Source organism: Pipistrellus kuhlii, unplaced genomic scaffold, assembly GCF_014108245.1.
Source record: "Pipistrellus kuhlii isolate mPipKuh1 unplaced genomic scaffold, mPipKuh1.p scaffold_m20_p_31, whole genome shotgun sequence".
Taxonomy (NCBI): domain Eukaryota; kingdom Metazoa; phylum Chordata; class Mammalia; order Chiroptera; family Vespertilionidae; genus Pipistrellus; species Pipistrellus kuhlii.
The window spans coordinates 5,301,920-5,322,976 of NW_023425531.1; the positions used below are offsets into that span (position 1 = coordinate 5,301,920).

Genomic DNA, 21,057 nt, shown 5'->3' on the forward strand with positions numbered 1-21,057 from the left:
TGATGGCGGTGAAGCTGTCATCGCAGAGGAAACGCAGGCAGGACCCACGTGGAAGAAAATTGAAGCAGCCCAGCTGTGCGCGGCCTGCGACCTCAGGCCTTTACCCCGGGAAGGCCCGCAGCCCCCACCGCTCCTCCAGGCACTCCTTCCGACCCGAGGAGCTGTGAGAGGGGACACTCACACATCCCCGGGGAAATCTGACATCTCGGGGCGGGGGCGGTACGGACCAATAGGAACGAGTCCCCGCTGGAATTACTCGAGAGGGCGGAGTGACTCCTCCCACGAGGAGGGGAGAGCTGCGCAGGCGTTGGGTTAAGGAACCAATCCAGAGAAGATAGCTTCGCGCACGCGCCTTGGAAGGCTCCTCGGAGACGCGACAGAACCAGCGCATGCGCTCTGAGAATGTCGGGTCGCAGCGCTCCAAGTCTCCAGAGCAACAGGGGGTAGAAAGGCCCTGCGCATGGGCAGTGGTTTTATTTCAGAATTTTGCGCAGGCTTGCAAGCCAGGGTGTTGTGCGCCTGCGCAGTTCTTGTGCCGCCTCGGTTTGACTCTAGTGCGCCTGCGCGGTCTTTTGTTTCTTCCGGTAGCTGCCGAGCCAATCGGCGTTGTCTCCGGCCGGAACTGGGCGGACTGGGAAGGTTTGGACCGCAGGGTTCTGAATGGCCCTCCAGAGAGGAGCCCCGGGAGCGGCGCCGGGAAGGGAAAGGGTGTGAGGCCCGGGGTGGAGGCAGGGTGTGGGCAGGGGCCGCGCCCGCGCGCTGGGCGCCTTAAGGACCGGGCTTTCCCACTCGGTAGGAGCTAACTCGGCCTCAGTACCGCGTCGTGTCCCTCAGGGTGCAAAAACTGGTAAGTCACTTTAGGCGTAGCCGTCTGGGGGCAGAGGAGTTGGGGTCACAGCGACAGAAAGAGCCCGTCCACCCAGTGCAGGCAGAGCCAAACACCAAACACGAGAGTCGAAGTGGAGAAATATTGGCTACTTATTGATGAAGGGCACCATCTGGGAGAAGGGAGCTAATGCTCAAAAGTAGGAACTTGGTTATAGATTAGTCCGGCAAAGGCACGAGACACCGTGGGTTAGGGGTTCCAGTTGTGCCGGGTGCTGATGATGAGAAGGTGAGGTGAGGGGAAAGAAGCTTTTCTTCAGATCTTGAGAGCTTTGAGGTCTTTTCCGGGTCTCTCTGTCCGGTCTCGTGGGAAAATAGCCAGGGGGTCATTCCACCTTAGGGCTCAGAACTAAGCCGGCCAGAGGTGGGCACTGACACACCATTAGTCAGGCCCAGACTACTGCCTTCTGAGGCGGGTCCTGATTTATCCAAGGGAAAGGCTAGGTCTCCGAGGAGTATAGCGAGAGAAAGGGATAGGGTTTCTAGAGCGAGGATTTAAAACTAAGTCAGTCATAAGGACCTCAGTTCCAAATGGTACTCTGTCGTCAGGTTTCTTCCTGAGAAGTTAAGATCTCACTTTTTCAGTAGCCTTCGTTGAGTGCCTGCTGCAAGCCGGACGGCTTATAGGTTCCAGGGAAATGTAGAGCGATGTTTTTGCCCTTGAAGAGCTCACAAGCTAGTGTTAGAGAGAGAGGTGTAAGCAGGTGTTAGTGCTACCTGTGACAGCTGCTGTAGAAGACACTCCAGGGCTTTCAAACACAAAACACTGCCTCGGGTCTTGGCGGGCCCCTTCAGTGGTCACTGCAGGTGGCAGACGGTTGGATAGGTCTGCCAGAGAGAAGAGGGATAAATATTCTTCCCGAGCACATATTTATCCTGTGCCCACTGCATGCCTGGTATTGTGCCAGGCCCTGCAGATACAGTGGTGACCCCAGACAGACCGGGCCCTGCCCTCAGAGTTTATGCCTAGCAGAGGAATCCACTGTTGAAGAACCCTCCCACATGCACATGAGATGTGTTTTGTAAAGGAGAAGTGTAGGAACCTACAGGGGACCAGGTCTGCATGTGGTCTCCCTCTATATATACATATATATTTTCTAAGTCTCAGTGGTTGACATGTTGGCTACTGGATATCATCAGTTTTATTTTATAAAACGAGAATTGTATGGATTCAAGTGTCCTTCATGGTGTTTGCTGCAGCTTTCATTTCTTCCTCCACTAGCACTCGGCCTGAGCTGGCAGTGGGCCTGATGGCAGAAGATGGCAACCGAGACGCGCCCGCGGCAGGGCTGGGGGCCCTTTGGGGGGCCCTCCGGGCGCTGCTGCCCCGCACGAAAGAGGAGCTGCGGTTGGACCTCGGGGAGAGCGTGGAGAGGAGTGTGGTGCTGCTGCTGCAGCAGGCTGCCGACCTCTTCTACGGGGGCCGGAGGAGCGAGTGTCTGCAGACGAGTGAGGTGGTCCTGGACTACTCCTGGGAGAAACTCAACACCGGGCTGTGGCAGGACGTGGACAAAGACTGGCGTCGGGTGTACGCCTTCGGCTGCCTCCTGAAAGCCGTGTGTCTGTGTGAAGCGCCCGGGGACGCGACCACCGTGGCCGCAGCCCTCAGAGTCTGCGACATGGGCCTGCTGATGGGAGCGGCCATCTTCGACGACATCCTCATTAAAGTCGCCGCTGTCCTTCAGGCGCACCTCCTCCCCGGGAAGAGGCCCGCCCACATTCCGGCCCCGGAGCAGCCCTGCTTAAAGGTATCATGGCGGGATTGTCCTCGACCACACCTAACAGCTCAGCAGCCCTGTTTTCTGGAAGTGACAGGTCACCTCTCTGGCTGAAAATAGCATCTCCATCGACTGGGAAATAGAACAGCTCCATCTCGGTTCTCAATTTCTTCTTCCGGTTTCTGCAGCCCCAGGGTCCTTTAGGGAGGGGGAGGGTGGCAGTTTTGTCGTTCCCGAGAGAAACGGCTCAGGGGTGGTGTGGGTGAGAGGGCAGCCAGCCAGCCCATCTCCTTCAGCTTCTTGGTCAGCTGGTTGAAGTACTGCCCACTTTCTTGGCTGCCTCTGTCTGTGCTGCTGAGTTTGGGAGACACCACAGTTAGCTCTCTGCTGGTCAGGTGGCTGGTCAGTCCCGCCCTGTAGATCCTTGCACGTGTCTCCTCTGGTATTTAAGTGCACGTGGCAAAAGATGGTTCACTGAGACGGCCTCGGAGCCCAGCGCTGACACAGACCTCTGGGAAAGTCTGCTTACAAGGAGGAAACAGATCTATAAAAAGTATCTTGGTTTTAAAAAATGCAAAAGCAGGCAGTCATTTTTAGCTGTGAAATAATTATTAAACGAGCTTTTATTCAGTACCCAGTGTTGTCAAGGGTGCCTTAGAGCTACATACATGGTGTGACACTGACCTTGGAGAGGGCAGGGCAGACATGTAGATCAAGGGACAAAAACCTGTGCCCTTGACCCATGTGTTACAGTGTCCTTTCCCATGCTAAGTCTGTCCCAAGGGCATGTGGAGGTGGCTTCGTGGCCAAGGTGGTGCTCATGGTGCGGGAGGTGTTGGCCAGTGGATATGCTAATAGGTAAAGGCCTGATAGCTCAGGCCCGGAGCCAGCCTGCCAGGGCTCAAGCTCCCACACTGCCATTCACTGCCTGTGAGTCAGGCAAGTGTCATAGCCCCTCTGGGCCCCCTCTGCTCCCTTGCCTGTAAGAGGGGTTTCTCAGCAGCTTTACTGAGCACCAACAGTGGCCCAGATGAGCCAGCCGCGCGGTGATGGCACAGAAGGGCCCAGGCCCTGTCCTCCCAGCTCTGACAGTCTAGTGAGGCTGTAAAAGGTGGGGGGAGGCAGCTTCGGGGAGGTGTTGAGGGAAGGCCTCTTTGACAAGGGACATCTATATATATATAAAAGCCTAATATGCAGAGTGCCCCCTTGGGAGTTTGACCGGCCGGGAATTCGATCACTAGGTATGACGTGCGCTGACCACCAGGGGGTGGTACAGACGAAAGAAGGCCCCAGCCAGCAGCCGGGAGGGACCCTACCCGTGTATGAATTCCGTGCACTGGGCCTCTAGTGTAAACATAAAGCCTGCTGTGACAGCGAAGAGAACAGGCAGGTGCAGGTCCTACCGCTGCATGTAAGGATGTCAGCTGCACTGCAGCCACTGCTGCCAATGTGTTGAACTGGCTGGGGTCCAGCGATGGGGCCAGAGGACGCTGCCACACGCCAGGCGCTCATCCTGGGTCCTTCACACGCACAGCTCGTCTCCCAGTAGTTTAACAGAAGGAAACTGAAGCTCAGGGTCAGTAACTCATTCAGGTCAGTCAGTTGGGAAATGATTAAGTAAATTATGATGCAAACACTCCTGGGACATTGCAAGGACTGGTGGTATCAGGGAAACTGTTTTCGATAAATTATTGGACAGGAGGGGCAGAGTTGCTTGTTCATCATGAGTATGTTACCCGTGGATCAGCGGTGCATCTGTGAGATGGTCGGGAAGGAACTAGAGAGTGAGAAAGAGTGCTCCTATGTTAGATGTTGGAGTGTGGGACAGGAAGTTTTCCTTTGTTGCAGAATTTCTGTGAAAGCAACATATTACTTTTATAATTGAACAAACATTGGAAATGACCTGGTAAAGAAAAAAATAGCTTGTTCTTAGAAGTGAACAGCAGCAGCTGCAGTAATGATAATAAATGTTGGCTATTATTGTTACCAATGACCCCAAAGCTCTCCTACCACTGATGCCAATTCCTGGGTGGTTGCCACCTGCTTGTTTTATCTTAAACAGAAGGCCAGGAACAGCCATGTTTCGATCCCCGATCTGCGGTCAGAGAGAGCAGTCCCCCGGCTTCGCTGTCCGTCGCTGCAGCATTTCCGGAAGCATCATTTGGTCCCACAGACGCCGGTGATCTTGGAAGGCGTGGCTGACCACTGGCCGTGCATGAAGAAGTGGAGGTGGGTGGCTGCTGGGGGCCGGAGGTCCTCCCCCATTTCAGCATTCCCAGGTCCCTGCACTCTTCCCCAGCACCCCCAAGTAGCACAGCCCCTGGACACGGCACCACCAGGCCCTGGGGAGGGGCTGAGGGCTAAACAAGAGCTGACAGCCTGGCCTGGTGGCTCAGCTGGTTGGCACGTTGTCCCTTACACCAAAAGGTGGTGAGTTCAGCCCTGGCCAGTGGGTTCAGTGGTTAGAGCACCAGCCTCCAGACTGTAGGCTGCAGGGCAAGGGCACATACCTGGGTTGCAGGTTCGGTCCCCAGTCTTGGTCAGAGCGCATTCAGGAAGCAACTAGTTGATGTGTCTCTCTCATAACGTTGTTTCTCTCACTCTCTTCTCTCCCCATCCCTCCCATCCACTCTCTCTAAAAATCGATGGAAAAATTACCCTCAGGTGAGGATTAACAACAAAAAAGTTGTGGATTCGATTCTTGGTCAGGGCGCACACCTAGGTTGCGGGTTCAGTCCCTGGTCAGGGTGCATACAGGAAGCAACCGATTGGTGTGTCTCTCTCACGTCAGTGTTTCTCCCCCTTCATCTCTGAAATTAAAAAAATTAAAATGGGGAAAGGAGACATGTGTAATACTATTAATATAAACAATAAATTAAAAAATCCTTGAGTGAGGATTAAAAACAATAAATAAATCCTCGAGTGAGGATTAAAAACAAACAGTAACAGTCAGAGCTCTGGACTAAGATCTAAGACTCTCGCCCCCCCCCCCCAAATGCTTGCCAGAAGCTGTTTTTAGTGCGGGCTTCAGGGACAGTCCAGGGTTAAGTCTCCTACGCAGTTTTGTAGGATCTTGGGAATTTTGTGCACTTCCTCGAGGGCCCTGAGGTTTGGGAGGAGAAATAAGAGCCCCAGACACAGCCTGTCCCCTTCTCTGGGCACCTTGGCTCTTAATTTGCTTCCTCCTCACATCGGCCGGCAGTCCCGCCTCAGCCTCAGGCTCAGGCTCAGGCTCAGGCTCGGGGACAGGCAGCTGGAGGTGGTGGTATTGCCATAGCTGTGCATCTTTTTGGAAATGAGGAGGATCTCGAGAGAAGGGTGAGTGACTCAGCCTGTCATGGTGGTAGCCATGCGGAGGGAGTGGCTCCCCTGAGACAGAGGAGCAGCTCACGTCCCAGCAAGCGTGCAGCATACGTACCCAGAATGTTTCACTGTGTGCCAGGCATGTTACATGTTTCACTGCATGCCAATAGTGTTGCATGTTTGCAGTGTGTCGGCATGGTACATGTTTCACTGCATACCAGGCGCCAAGACAGGCCCTTGCCATGTTCACCCTCTTTATCCCAGTTCCTGCGGGACAGGCACAGTTGTCACCAGCATTTTGCAGTGATGAACAGAGGCTCAGCGAGGTTAGGTAACTTCAGGTCTGTTGCCGCAGGGTCTGGAGTCAATGCCGGGCCACCAGGGCTGAGACCAGGCACGTCTCCACCCCGTACTGCCGGCCATTTACTCAGCTGAGTGACAAGGCGTGCAGAGAGAAGGCTCCTGGCCAGCCGTAAGCAGAGCGGCCTGGGAGAACTGAGGCAGATGAGGTTTACTGGGTCTGTCTGCCAAGCCACCAGCGCCCGGTGGGCGGAGCCTCACCCTGCCCGTGGTCTGGTCGGTCCAGTGGGGTGGCAGCTTCCACTTCGCAAGCGGTGATGCTGAGAGGAGGCCAGCGTCCCGCGGGCTCAGCAGCGGGCCCTGGCAGCATGAGCAGCAGTGACGGAGTGACGTGTCTGTTTTCTAATAGCTTGGAGTACATACAAGAGGTTGCCGGCTGCCGGACTGTCCCGGTGGAAGTGGGCTCCAGGTACACGGACGAGGAATGGTCCCAGAGGCTCATGACGGTCAGTGAGTTCATCGACAGCTACGTCCTGAACGAGGTGTGCATTCTGACTCCTTCCTAATACTTTGGGGGGGCACGTTACATTTGGGCACATAACCTCCGTGCACTGCCCGGAGGTTGGGAGTAGCCAGTCTCTAAGAGTCTTATCCAGAGGGTAGGATCCCTGGCGGCTTATCTAGAGGTGGCCACAGCCAGGAAGGCAGGCTGCTGGGTAGGCAGGTGGGCCACGTGACATGACATGAGGGGCTTGTTTCAAAAACTTTGTTGTACGTTTCAGTGTTTTGAGTATATTCTAAGATTGCGTAGCCATCCCTACTATGTAATTCCAGAACATTTTTATCACTCCCCAAAGAAACCCCAAACTAAGTAATAGTCGCTCCCACTCCTTTTCCGCCATCTCCAGGCACCTGCTAGCCTGCTACCGTTTCTGTGGGTTTGTCAGTTCTGGGTATTTCCTGTAGGTGAAGTCAGGCAGCATGTGGCTCTCTGTGCCTGGCTTCTGTCACGGAGCCTCATGTCCAAGCTCTTCCAGGTTGTAGCATCCGTCAGTGCTGCCCTTCATTGTATGGCTGATCATATTCCATTGTGTGCAGACCACGTGTTTATCCATCCATCAGTTGTTGGGCATTTGAGTTGTGTGTACTTTTCGTCAGTATCAAAAATGCTGCTGGAGCCCTGGCCGGGTGGCTCAGTCGGTTGGAGCATCGTCCATACACCAGAAAGGCTGTGGGTTCAATTCCCTGTCGGCACAAAGCTAGGTTGCAGGTTCAATCTCCAGTCGGAGTGCATGGGGGAGGCAACCAATTGATGTTTCACTCTCTCTAAAAATCAATGAAAGCATATCCCCGGGTGAGGATTTAGGAAAGCAGTGCTGCTGTGAGCATTCGTGTAGTTTTGTGCGGACATTGTTTGGTTTCCGTTAGGAATACTCAGTGGAATTGTTGGTGACACCACGCTGCAGCTCTGTGTTCACCCCTCTGAGGAGCTAACTGCCACACTGTTTTCCCGAGCCGCTGCACCTGGTGTCCTTCAGATTCTTACTGGTCGGGCCGGTGCCAGAGGACGCAGCCTGTCTGCCCAGGGCCTGAGCCATCCCTGTTGGCCGTGGTGGGCAAGGTCTTCACAAGATGCACGCAGTTAGCATCAGTGCTTTGCAGCTCTTCCGCCGCCCCTGGCAGCCCACCCCCAGCCCGCGGGCTCTGTAAACTCTCTCTGATTTGGTCATGGGTCTGCTGCACCTGGCGGTCCAGGCCGGTGACCGTGGGGCTAAGGTTTCCTCTCTGGCCTTCTCACCCTGTGACTGAACTCCTGACAGACCACCCGGGACCCTTCGTGACCCCATCTCTGCGCTCCTACATTTCCCCCTCCATGGCACTCGGCTCACAGAGGTCCTTCCATTCCTGTGTCTGCGTTCCTCCCGACCCATCCCTGCTCATTCACTGTCACCGGGAGGCCTGGGAAGGGAGCTGTGGGCTAGAGACACGCTGAGCGCTCGTCCACCTCTGCTCAGACATGCCCCCCGCAGGGGCGGAACCAGAGGGGGTGTGGGGTCAGGATATGCACTTGGGGTTCAGGCAAACAGCATTGCATCCAGCACAGCCCTGGCTGCTGTGTGTCGTTGGTTGGTTACTTAACCTCTCAGATCGCCAGTGCGCCTTGTTAGCTGGGGTCGGTGGGGTTAGTGAGAGGTTACGGCACTTCCCAGGTGCTTGTGAGAGTAGCATGCGGAGCTCCAAGCACTGCCTGGTGCTCAGTTACCGTGGCCTCCGGTGTCCTCTGCGCAAGGGGGCGGAGGTCACCTCACCTCTGGCTCTGCCCAGCGCTTAGCGCAGGGTCTGGCATTTTGTGAACTGTTTGTGGGAAGGAAGAGAGGATGAAGGAGAGAGACAGAAAGACAGATCTTTGAGGAATCCTGGAGGAACTTCTTTATTTCAGCACCGTTTCAGCCTCAGAGCTTGAGGCCAAGCCAGCTCCGCCCTGGAGCCTGAGGGTGTGCCTGGCGTTCCTCCCATCCTCCAGTGGATCCTCACCGAGGCCCAGGCGCCTGCAGAGAAGCCCTCCGTGTGTAAAACTGACCTTTTCACACAATGATAATCCCCAAAGATGTAGGAAAATGGGTGCTCACATTACCGTATTTTTCGGACCGTAAGACGCTCTGGACCATAAGACGCACCAGTTTTTAGAGAAGGGAAATGAAGAAAAAAAGATTCTGAAACAAATAGTGTCCTAAAATATTTTATGTGCATTAAAACCCAACATCACAGTCATAAACACATGTAATCAACCCTGTAAAGTAAACAGCAGCATTTAGAACCATTTTAGAGCCGGGCAAGCACACAGAGACCACACAGAGCCGGGCAAGTAAAAAAACTTTTTTTTTAAAGTATATGTGTAGGCTATATTTGGACCATAAGACGCAGGGACTTTTCCCCCCCACTTCTGGGAGGAAAAAAGTGCGTCTTATGGTCCGAAAAATACGGTAATTGCGAGAGAGGCTAAATCATTTAACTTTGGGGCAAATAACCTGGCAGAAGCTATGCACATACTCCTTGACTCAGTTCTGCTTTTGGACATAGTATCCTCCTACATAGTAAAGAGGTAATATGCAAATTAACCCCCCACCCTCACAAGATGGCTGCCTACAACCAGGACGGCAGCGGGGTTAGTGAGGAGCAACTAAATGGCTGAACAGCAGTCTGTGTAGGGTGACCAGGCTGGGGGGAGAGGGGGCGGACATTTGGGCCAGCAGGGGGCATGGGGGGGGGGGGCAGTTAGGGATGACCAGGCTGGCAGTGGGGGTGCAGTTGGGGGCGACCAGACCAGCAGGGGGTGCAGTTGGGGGCGACCAGGCTAGCAGGGGGTGCAGTTGGGGGCAACCAGGCCGGCAAAGGGGGGCAGTTGGGGATGACCAGGTCAGCAGAGGTGGACAGTAAGGGGTGACCAGGTCAGCGGAGGCGGGAGGCAGTTAGAAGCCACCCGGCCAGCAGGGAGGGGGCAGTTGGGTGCAACCTGGCTAGCAGCAGGGGGCAGTGAGAGGCGATCAGGCCAGCACGGGGAGTGGGGGCAGTTAGAGGTGACCAGGCAGGCAGGCAGTTGATCAATTAGGAGCCAGCAGTCCAGGATTGTGAGAGGGATGTCCCAGATTGGAGAGGGTGCAGGCTGCACTGAGAGGGAGCCCTCCCTCTGCACCCCATGCATGAATTTCATGCACTGGGCCTCTAGTATGAATATAAGGACCAGATTACTAGGCTGTTGATTGAAACACTAGCAAACAACCTACCGGTAAATGGGCAGAACAACCACAATGTCGACCAGTAGGGGGAGAGCTGAGTTAATAATGGTGTATCTGTCAATAAAGCATGTATCCATCAAAAGAATGAGTCAGACACGTCTGTATTGACTTGAAGAGAGATTCGTGGTGTATTAAATGAAAAAAGATTTCTAAGTAATACATATAATATGATTCCATTTTTATACTTTTAAATCATCCCCCTCATTCTTTTCTCCAAGAGGATATTAAGTTGTTTATTGATTACACATGGTAATGGATGCTACACAGGTTTGACTACATCTGTAATTTTATCTGGTGCCGTAATTCAGTGTTTCTGTATCGCACAGGACATGCCAATAATCGTTAGTAACCAAGTAGACTCCATGACTGCTTGGTGGCCCTTTTAACGGTGAACTCCAGGCCACGACGCAGTAGCTGTGAGTTCAGCACGCCAGGGCTTCTGCAGACACTGGCTTCTGTGCCCAGCAGGTTGTAAACACGCTTCAGGTGGAACCTGACACCACTCTGAAGTGATTCCCTGTCGCAGTTGGGGTAATTTACCAAGATGGCTTCAGAGCAGACTAGCTCACACGCACGTGTAATGGAAGACACATCCACTCGGTGTCACGATCCCACTATTCCATTTCGCAATCAGTAGCACGGCGCCAAAACCTTTGTCGGAATGCTTTCCACTTTCCGCAGAACAGAAGCTAAGATAACCTGTTACACAATTAGTCACAAGCACAGCCCTCGAGGTTTCTGCCCTTCCACATGAGTGTTGTCTAAACCAGCGGTCGCCAACCTCTCAGACCTCAGGGACCACCAGTGGTCTGCGGCCCTCGGTTGGCGGCCGCTGGTCTGAACCACGTCGTGGTGGCAGTGAGGCCCTGCCACCACGGAGCGGGCTGAGTTCCTGAGCCGCCGTGACCCGCAGCTCCCTGGCCCTCTGCCCTCCTCCCTGCTGAGCGCTGCTTCCTGCAGTAACTGACCCTGCGCTGCTGGAGCCGCCACGGCCGCCTTGGTTTCGTGGTTCGGCTCCCACCAGCACAGGGGCCCGAGCTTCTGCCCCCACAGCTTCCTCCTCTCCTGGGGACAGTGTTGGAATTGCCCAAATCACTGTAGCTTCCGCCACCCCCAAAACTGCTTCCATCATTACCAAAGCCGTGACAGCTACTACCCCTACTGCCACCAGAGCCACTCAGCCACAGCGTCCCCTCCACGACCAGTCGTCCTTCCCAGCAAACACCTCACAGCCGCCTCCGAACTGTCCATGGCCCTTCGACTTCTTTGTCCATCTCTTCTCAGTGTGGCCGTTCGCAGGATGGCATTTCCAAATGATAGTCTCGTCTGTGGAGTCCGGCCACCAAAGGTTACCGAAGCAGCCTCTCACCACTGCCGGGCTCAGCCATGGCTTCACTCACTCCATTCCCACAGTTGAGAAGAGCCCCTTAGGTAGTTCTCCATGCCTTCTTCAATGCCTCGGCAGAAATCTTCCTCGCAGGGCGTGGACACCAGGTCTTGAGATCCCTGTGGACACCGCCCTCCAGTTCCACTCCCTTCCACCCTCGCAGGCCTGGCATCCGTGGCTGCATCCACCTGCTCCCAGTGGCATCGTGACGAACCCAGAGCCTCGGGGTGCTGGGTGGTGGATCTCATGACAGCCTGTGTCCCCTGGCTCAGAAGGGCTCCTCCGACTCACCTCGTTTGTTTCAAAGCTCAGACCTCCGCGGAAGAGCCTTGGCCGCGCTTGGCTCTGTGCGAGACTCGGACTTGGCAGGCTTGACGACTGCGCGAGGGGAGACCAGCGATGCTGACTCCGCGGCTCCCCGGCAGGAAGGGGTGATCGAACCAACGTATCTGCCCTTTTTTCATTGATTTTAGAGAGAGGAAGCTAGAGAAACAGCAATTGGTTCCACTTATTTCTGCATTCATTGGTTGATTCTTGTATGTGCCCTGAATAGGGATCCAGCCCACAATCATGGTGTATGGGGACAATGCTCTAACCAGCTCAGCTACCCGGCAGGGCCCGCCCCTTCTTTTGTAATTTGAATTAACTGAGCCGTGGGCACAGGCTGACAAACTCCAGCAACCTCTGGCAAAGGCAGCACCGGTCCTGAGTTCACATCAGCCAGTGGGAGGGAGGAGGGGACCAGCAGGACCGAGGAGGGCCCTCTGGGTGGCGGCCGGGGCGGGCAGGCGCACGCGGTGCTGAGAGCCAGCCAAACAGCCAGCCAAACCCAGCACCACTAACCCGCTCTCTGTGTCGCCTCTGGTTTTCCTCCCACGGACCAGCCGAGGGACGTCGGGTACCTGGCCCAGCACCAGCTCTTCGACCAGGTAAGTCTGAGACTGTGCTCCTCTGCCCTTGGCTCAGCTCCCCTGCTCCCTTCCTGGGCTCTGGCTCCAGAGGGCAGCAAAGGGTAGCAGCTCATTTGCCACCCACTGGTGCTGCTCCCTGCAGAGCAGACTGGCACCCTGTGCATCGCCCTCCTCACCAGCAGGTGGCAGGGGAGCAGGCAAGGCCACCAGGCCTGAGGGGCCAGGTGTGCTGAGCCCAGGGCCCAGGGGGAGGCGGGGGAGAGGGCGGCGTCCACAAGCATCAGATGTGGTCAGACCTGGAAAAGGAGTCCCGGGCAGCAGGCAAAGGTGGCAGACTGACCTGGCCCAGGAAGAGCGAGTCGCTGCCTTCCCTGCTGCAGTTTTCTGGGCAGGTCCTGGCACCGCCCTCACCACGTCTCAGACATCCCCCGGCAAGGCCCCCCACCCTGGGCCTGCGGCTGGCTCGTGGCAGGGCGGGGTTTGATTCCCCGGGTACCCAGCCCTGGGGGCCGGTTTAAGGCCCCAGGACACACGTGCTGAGACTGGATGAGGAGGGGAGCGCAGGCTGCAGCTGGGAGAAGGGGCTCAGTGAGGCCAGAGGCAGGAGGCGCTCCCAGCGAGCAGTGCCTCTCAGGCCAGAGGGCACATCAGCCATCCTGGGCGGGTTTGTCCGGGATTGCAGAGCAGGGAGCAGGTGAGGAGGGAGGCTGGGCCGAACGGGAGGGCCTTGAATGAGGCCAGGAACTCAGATTTATCTGGAAAACAGAAGGAGCCTGTGAGGTTTTTAACAGGAGGGTTCCTAGTAAGAGGCGGTGTTTCCAACGGAACCCAGCAGGGAGCCAGGGAGCCGGGTGCTTGTGAGGGGCGGTGAGGGGGCGGTGAGGGTGAGGGGGGCTCTGCGTAGGGAGCAGAGGTGCCGCTGTCACAGCTCAGCGCCTGTGAGCAGACAGCAGAGGCGGCCCGGCCAGCATGGGCATCGCCGGGAGCCCCAGCACTGTGGCCGCCCTCCCGGGGCTCCAGAGCCGCCACACGAGCTCATGAAGCCGTCCTGGGAGCTCGGGACCTGCTGGCTGTGGGCCGTGAGAAAACCAGGTGCAGGGCTGGGTAAAGGAGGCTCCTACTGTGCTGAGGACGGGAAGTGCCACAGAAGATAGCAGTGATTGTCTGTGGGCGCTGGGCGGTCTTTCCTTCTCATTTCTGTAGTTTCCACATCTTCTAGGATGAGTGTGTATGCTCGTCATAATGAGAAAAGGCAGACTTGTTTTTAAATGCAAATCACACAAGAACCAAGGGAAGGGGCAGGAGTGAGGGTGTGCTCCGCTGCCAGCGCCGTCCGCTGTCCGGGGAAGGGAGAGGGCTTCTCCGCAGGCCCCTGTGCGCCAAGCATGGGCTCTGCCCTGGATTCGGGGCTAAGATGTCAGAGTCCCTCCCGCCCCGGGGGCCTGAGCCCATCCCCTCAGACGGTGATGAGGCCCCAGAGAAGGAAGGGCCCCCCAGGAGGAGGCTGGCGGCAGAGCGGGCTCTGGGGGGTGGGGTGGGCCGCCGGGAGGGTGTCTGGGGGTGACATTAGAGCAGGGACCAGTGAGCCATGTGAGGAGGTACGAGAAGGGCGGCAGGAGGAGAGCAACAGGAGTGACTTTCACCTTCAGGGGAACAGCGGTGGGGGCGGGGGGGGAAGAAGGGGGGGCTGGGTGAGGAAGGACAGTCTTCTGAGTGTGATGGGGGACTGGAGGGCGGTGTTTCCAGCATGTTGGGCGCTGGCGCCTGGACACTGGTGGGTGGCCGAGGCTGAGGGGAAGGGAGCAATCAAGGGAGATGCCTAGATTTGGGAGCCAACTGTCCTGCCTGTATGACGGGGCGGGGTGAGGGGTCCCGGGTTCAGTAGGGGCTGCGCCAGCCTCCTGAAACCTCCCCACAAAGTTACAGGGGGCTGGGCAGGCTGTCTTCCCCAGGCCTCCCATCCTAGGGCTCATGGGTCCTGCCTCCTGAGCTCTCCTGCTGAGAGGGGAAGGGGGCTCTGATTGATCGGATGGGTGCACAGAGCAGGCTGCCCCTGCCCCCTACGGTGTGATCTGAATCTCAGCTCCCTGCCCCAAAGCAGCCATCGGGCTAGAACACGAGGAGGCTGTTTTTTGTTTGTTGTTTTTAAATATATTTTATTGACTTTTTAGAGAGGAAGAGGGAGTGATAGAGAGTTAGAAACATCAGTGAGAGAGAATTATCGATCAGCTGCCTCTTGCACACCCCCTACTGGGGATGTGCCCGCAACCAAGGTACATGCCCTGGACCGGAATTTAACCTGAGACCTTTCAGTCCGCAGGCCGACGCTCTTCACTGAGCCAAACCAGTTTTGGCAAGAGGAGACTGTTTTCAGAGAAGGCAGCTTGTGATTATTTTGAAGATGTTTTGGCCTTGCCCAGGGTCTTTATCTGGGGTCCCCAGGGGTGTTCTCACCTCTGTGTTCGGAGCGGGTGGGAAGTGTGGGCGGCACGCAGGCAGAGGGGCTGGTGGTCTCTGCGCTGCCCCCCGCACCTTCTCTGCCCACGTGAGGCTCAGGGCCTCCCACTCAGACCTCTTGCTCCAGTATCTCTCCCTGACTTCCTCCCAGAGACCCCGGGCTTAGGGTACATTGGCCACTGCACTGGGCCTGCTTTTAACTATAATTCATATTACCGGGACGGGGTGCGGGGTGGAGGGGGGGGGTGTTCCTTCTCTTGAGGTTTCTGAATCCTGGGCCAGTGCTCTGATAACATCACCCAGTCACCTTTCGGAAATCCTGATGATGTCATCAGGAACCAGTGAGCTTCGCAGCATTCCATGGGCCTGGTATGGGGCGATCCCCGAAAACTTCACCTCGAACAGGCCTTCTCCCTCCGCCCAGGGCAGTGCCCGCAGGCCCGTTTCTGTGTCCACACCGGCTGCTGGAGGCAGACTTAACCGCAGACGGCAGTGTCTGGTCAGGGTGCCTGCAGGACGTTCCAGCTGTGCTCAGCGCCCGAACACGCAGTAGCTGCCCTGCAGTCTCCCTGCCGAGGACACCGGGCGCCTTCGGACCAGGCGCTGCCTCTGAGTAGCAGAGGCGGTCCCCGGCCTTCCCATCCCTCTCAGGCTGCAGCTCAGGCTGGCCCCCAGGGCCCTGAGGGACACTCCTCCCTGCCGTGGGGCGGGAGGTGCTCTGGTGGGCTCAGCACTGGGGTTCACTGGGGAGAGGTGTCTGCACCGGGAGCCGCTGGCTGGTTCTTTCCAATGAGGCCAGGACAGCGCCCTGCCCGCCCCACCAGGGTTGCCCGCCTGGCAGTGCCCTGAGGCTTTGGGACATTCAGGGGAACAGAAGCCTGGGCCGGGAAGGAGTCGCGTGTGTTAAAGCCATAAAGGAATCGGGTTGAGTATCAGTGGGCTGGGCTCGCAGTAGAAATGTCCAGGAGGCGGTCTCCCTCACTCGCTGAGCGCCGCTGTCTGTCTCAGGGGTTCCCGCGCCCGGAACCAGCCTGCCTGCGGCTTCGGAGGCTGCGGTGTGCCCTCCTGGGCTTTTAAAGGGCGGAAGCCGCCTTGATTGTCATGCCCTCCCTCCGCCCTCCTCCTGCGGCAAAGATGTCAGACTGCTCTGCCCAAAGGGGGCGTGGGCTGGGGAGGCTGGGGGGAGGGGGGAGGAAGCAGCCCAGGGGACAGTTAATGTACATCTTATCAGACCACTGACGTCAGACAAGATGGCAGACGCCGGTGGTGCGGGCAGGGAGCTTTCTCGCGGCCGCCGCCTCCTGGAGGGAACATCACAGCCTCCTGAGGCCCGCAGCCCCGACACCGGAGGAGGCAAGTTCGCTTCCACCTGCCAGACGCGCAGGCTTTGAAGGTGTGCCAGGCCCGCCTCGCTAAGGGATGGTTCCCGCAAGGGCACAGAGCCCAGCGTGGGCGCCCCTTCCCCACATCCTCACCACGCTGGTCCGTCTCCTCTGCAGCCTCGTCGGTGGGAGGCGATGCCATCGCATGTGGATCTTTTACTAAAGGGACTGATTAAGTCATCCGTGTGTGTTATCTCGTGTTTGTTCTTTGTATTGGGATCCTTATCGTGTGCCTGTGAACTGTGTGCGTTCACCCTTACTCACCACATTGCTCAGGAGGGTGTCTGGTCTGTTGGTCTTCTATAGTTAAGTTACTGCTTTACCATTCTTAGTAAATCTGGGAACGCCCCCTCCAGAGATATTGCGATCGTCAGGCCCATTTTCTTTTTGTTTGTTCTTTAACTTGATTCTTTAAAATAATTAACTCTTTAGGAAACTACTAACTGAAAGAAAAAAAATGAAAATTACCAATTGTTTAACTTTTTGTAAAGGTAAATCAAGCCCATTAAAGACACATTTATAAGAAATTAGTTTCATGCAGATTGCCTGAGCCCCCTCTGCAGCCTCAGGGGAGATGAGCGCATTTGAGTGAAAATGTCTGGACGCCTGGACTGATTTATCTTTAAGTGCAAAGACAAGCACGGTGTTGGGTTTTTTTTTAAAGGAAACAAGCGTAACATGCATATGACGTGGAAACAATTCTGACAACATCATAGCTCTTCCCTAGGGATTGTATTTTTCAAACTGAGTTTTAAATCCCTGTCCAGCACGTGTGGGTCCAGTCATATGTCACACGGGAGGACAGCGTGTATTTGGCCCTTGTCAGGTAGTCACATGACTTCTGGGCTGGCGTGGCCCGGCCTGGCCTCACCCCCCGGGTCTGCTCTGCCGCCCGCAGATCCCGGAGCTGAAGCAGGACATCAGCATCCCTGACTACTGCTGCCTGGGCGACGGGGAGGAGGAGGAGATCACCATCAACGCCTGGTTCGGGCCCCCCGGCACCGTGTCCCCCCTTCATCAGGATCCCCAGCAGAACTTCCTGGCCCAGGTGGGAGTCCTCCAGAGCGCCTGCCGCCTCCCGCGCCCGGCCCAGCCCGGCCCCCCGTTATCCACCTTCACACACCAGAGAGCCGATCCACCGACTGGGCCGTGGACACAGGAGGCAGGAGTGGCACCAGCTGGGGCGTGTGGGGCTGCTGGCTGGCCGGCCGGCTCATCTCAGGCCCCACACCGCCTCACTGCCGCCTCCCCTCCCAACCCTGCCTGGAGGGCCTCCCTGCCAGAACCCCCCACACAGGAGCAGCTCCTCGGCCCCCAGTTCTCCCGAGACCCGGAAGAGAGCAGCTTGCGCAGCCGCCGTAGTCTCCTAAGCACAGGGTCGAACCCATGGGGACATGCCTGCAGCCGGGCCGATGGGTGCACAGAGGGGCTGCCCCCTGCACACGCTCAGCCTGTGCTCTGTGGTGGGGGGACCTGCTCCCTCGCTGTGGGGTCACAGCGGGTCCTCGTGAGGCACCGGGGCGGTGGCTGTCACAGCAGGCCTAGCGATCGCCACAGCAACAGGCGCTGGTTTGCAGTGGGCCCGGAGGGACAGACTGGACCCAGCACATGGGCAGCAGGCACGGAGCTGGCTGGTGCGGGCAGCGGCGTGTGGAAGGTGCAGGGGCAGGGAGGACGTGGGTTCGGGGACCTGCAGTCAGTGTGGGGCAGCGGCGGGAGGTGAGGTCGCAGCCGGCTCACTGATGGTCACTCTTCCAGGTGCTGGGGAGGAAGTACATCCGCCTGTATTCCCCGCAGGAGTCGGAAGCTGTGTATCCTCACGACACGCACCTCCTCCATAACACGAGCCAGGTGAGACCGTGTGGCATCGCCGCTCCCCGCCCGCCCGCTGTCCGGAGACCGGGCACTGACCTGTGCCTCTGCAGGTGGACGTGGAGAATCCCGACCTGGAGAGGTTCCCCGGGTTCGCCGAGGCCCCGTTCCTGTCCTGCATCCTGTGCCCGGGAGAGCTGCTGTTCATCCCCGCGAAGCACTGGCACTACGTGCGGGCCCTGGACCTGAGCTTCTCCGTCAGCTTCTGGTGGTCGTAGCTGCTCTGTCCTGGCCAGCCGTGTGCGGCCAGAGCCCAGGACACGGGCCGGGCGGCGAGGCGTGGGCATGGCCAGGCCTGACGCGTTTGGGAAATGGCGGGCAGCGTGTGCCCTGGCAGAGCCTGGGCTCTGAGGTGGGCTGCCTGCGTCCAAACCCGGCCCCGTTGCTTAAGTGCCGTGTGGTTTGGGCAAGTGTGTCACCACCTGGCACACGGGGCCCTGGTCCTCCTCATGGGGTCTGGGAGGTGGAGCATGTGCAGAGCTGGGCAGTCATGCCTGTCACACAGCTGCCATGACGGGGCCTCTCCACGCCATGGCCTGCAGGCCCTGGAGCAGGTGGGCGTGGCCTGGTCACGGGAGAGGCCTGCCAGCCTGCTGAAGAGCTCAGACTCTGCTGGGCAATGGGAAGTCCAGGGACACACTTCCTTTTGGCAGTTTCTTTTTTTAATTATTCATTGATTTGGGGGAGAGGAAGGCAGAGAGAGACATCAGTTTGTTATATATGCCTTCGCTGGTTGACTCTTACAAGACCGGGATTGAACATGCAACCTTGGCCTAGCAGGACGACACTCCAGCCGAGCTCCGTTTCGTGCCGTCACTGCTGAGGTGGGACCTGCCTCGGGGACTGCGCTGGTCTCAGCATGAGTGGGTGCGTTCCCTGGCGCCCTCCCAGGAGGCTGTCCCAAAGCAAGAACGGGAGCCCTCCAGCGTCCAGCAGTCCCTCCTGGCCCGGGGGCTGCAGCCTGCCAGCTACTGCTCTCTGGGGAGAGGCCCGGACGGCAGGCTCTCCGTGTACGTGTACTCGTTTGCATAAATGTGCTGGTTCTGTTTGTATAGGATAGTGTGGTGTTTGTGTTTGGCCATTAAAGCTTTCCCAGCACTGTGACTGCAGGCAGCAGGCAGATCCCAGCAGCTGACACCAGACACGCCCCAGCCTGCCTGCCGGCCACCAGACCCCATGGTGCCACTTACGCAGGACTGCCTGGAGTGACACTGGTCACACCATGGCGTGAGGTAAACAGTAATCTCTTCCAAACCAGTCATAAAAGTACAGGCTTCCCCTGGCTGGTGTGCTCAGTGGTCAGAGCACAGGCCCGAGCATTAAAGGGTTGTGAGTTCGATTCACCCCAGTCAAGGGCATGTACCTGGGTTGTGGGTTCCATCCTCGCTTGGGGTGCATGTGGGAGGCAACCAATCGATGCATCTCTAAAAAAATCCATGAAAAAATGTCCTTGGGAGAGGAAGAACAAAAAAGTACTGTAATCTTACTGATACTCAGAAACACGCCGTTAGGACAAAGCTCCCGCTAAATTATAGCAACTTGTCCAAAATCCACACTAGGTGTGGAGAAGGAGGTCCTGCTGGGTCCCAGCAGCCCAGCCTTACCGCTCACGCACGCCGCTGGGTCTGCGCATCCCTCTTCTGGAATCTGCCCCCGGAGACAGCGACGGCGGTCGGAGACCACGTGCTCAGTGACCATGGCGTCACCTGTAACCACGGGCGCTGAGGGAGAAGCCCCTGTTCCTTTTCAATACACACAGGCTCTGGGATACTCCTGCCACTCTCGCTCACCAGATGGGGGCGGGGCACCAAGCAACTCTGCAACACCAGCTGGGCCTCCCGCAGTTACTTTGGTTCTGACATGTCTCCCGGAGGAGGGTCAGATCCGCAGGCTGAGGGCTGTCCCACAGGCTGTTCTGGGCAGGCAGCACTCGGGCACCGAGGACAGGACAGAACAGGCTGTTCCCAGGCCTCGGGCAGGCAGGCGGGGGCAGGCAGGGGAGGGGCAGTCCAATTCGTTGTCAGTAACCAAAGTGCGGGAGGCTGGTGGGACCATGGGAGGTGGTCATGGAGGAGGAGGAATGGCACCAGGGGCGTCTGGGAGGACACACACAAGACACAGTGTGACCTGGAGGCAGTGGGCAGCTCCTGCATTTGGGATTGCAATCGGCTGGGATGGGGTGAGGGTCTGCCCTGGGGCTGCATCCTGAGGGCACTGGGAGGATGAATGAGACAGCTGGGGTTCATTACAGTGGCAACAGTGACAGGTGACAGGAGTGACCCTTACCCCTGGGCTTTTCTAGACTGTTCTCCTGCCTTCCCCATGTCTCTGCAAGCTCCCCAAAGTCCTGCAGCTGCTTGACTGACACAACTGAACCCAGTTGTGGGCACCCACTGGCCTCTGCCAATCGGCTGGCACGTGCCTTGTGAGGACTGGGCAGGACCCCAGCTCATGGAGCTCGGCCTTCTCACTGCCTGCGAGGTTGGCATGAGGGTCCTGAGGGTCTGGACACAGGACTGCGCTGGGAGGGTGAGCCTCCCACCAGCAGGTGCCACCTGTTCCCACCCAGTGCCCGCTTCACACTGGGTTTGTGGAGGGGACCAGGCAGAGCATCGCTGCCTTCCCAGGTGGAGGCCTCCCTCCGCACTCGGTGCCCCAGTTCTCTCCGCCAGGGGACAGCACCTTCGGTTTGCTCAGCCATGGTTTCAGAGGGGCTGCTCCAGGTTCACCGGTGAGCCTGAGGTGCTAATGCCAGCTGGACCATCCGCCCGCCTCTGCAAGTGTCCGGATTGGAGCTGTAAACCGTGAGGATGTGTGCCGAGTGGGGGAGCCACCTACAGCCCCTCTTCCTCCTGACACCAGCGGGGCCGGGATGCTCAGTGCCCTTGGAACACCGGGTCTGCTCTCCTGAGGCCCCTCTGCCCAAGGCCTTGCCTAAGCCAGTTGGCGCTGACAGGGTCCTGCTGACACTGAGGGGAAGTCAGGGAACTAAAATTGTGTGGCAAGTGTGATGACCCAGGAAGTGACGCCCTAAGACCTAAGGGT

General features: G+C 57.5%; 1 protein-coding gene across 3 annotated transcripts; it reads left to right on the plus strand.

Annotated features, from left to right (window-relative positions):
- The first annotated feature begins 2,135 nt into the window (after window positions 1-2,135).
- KDM8 (lysine demethylase 8) lies at window positions 2,136-19,066 on the plus strand. 3 transcript variants are annotated; one of them, XM_036460310.2, is made up of 7 exons: window positions 2,136-2,633; window positions 4,666-4,832; window positions 6,616-6,748; window positions 12,275-12,319; window positions 17,039-17,188; window positions 17,899-17,991; window positions 18,066-19,066. In XM_036460310.2, exons 1-7 carry the CDS (start codon window positions 2,136-2,138, stop codon window positions 18,228-18,230), a joined length of 1,251 nt encoding a protein of 416 aa, XP_036316203.1. In that variant the 3' UTR covers window positions 18,231-19,066. The 3 variants fall into 3 exon arrangements, with proteins under 3 accessions (XP_036316203.1, XP_045426237.1, XP_036316205.1); XM_045570281.1 differs by lacking the exon at window positions 17,899-17,991; XM_036460312.2 differs by lacking the exon at window positions 12,275-12,319.
- Window positions 19,067-21,057: the final 1,991 nt, after the last annotated feature.

What these genes read in the sequence shown, in the direction of transcription:
- KDM8 (XM_036460310.2), top strand. Translation starts at nt 2,136, where the DNA reads ATGGCAGAAGATGGCAACCGAGACGCGCCCGCGGCAGGGCTGGGGGCC. An exon ending in ACAGCTACGTCCTGAACGAG is followed by an intron (nt 6,749 to 12,274) that starts GTGTGCATTCTG and finishes CCCACGGACCAG; the next exon opens with CCGAGGGACGTCGGGTACCT. An exon ending in AGCAGAACTTCCTGGCCCAG is followed by an intron (nt 17,189 to 17,898) that starts GTGGGAGTCCTC and finishes TCACTCTTCCAG; the next exon opens with GTGCTGGGGAGGAAGTACAT.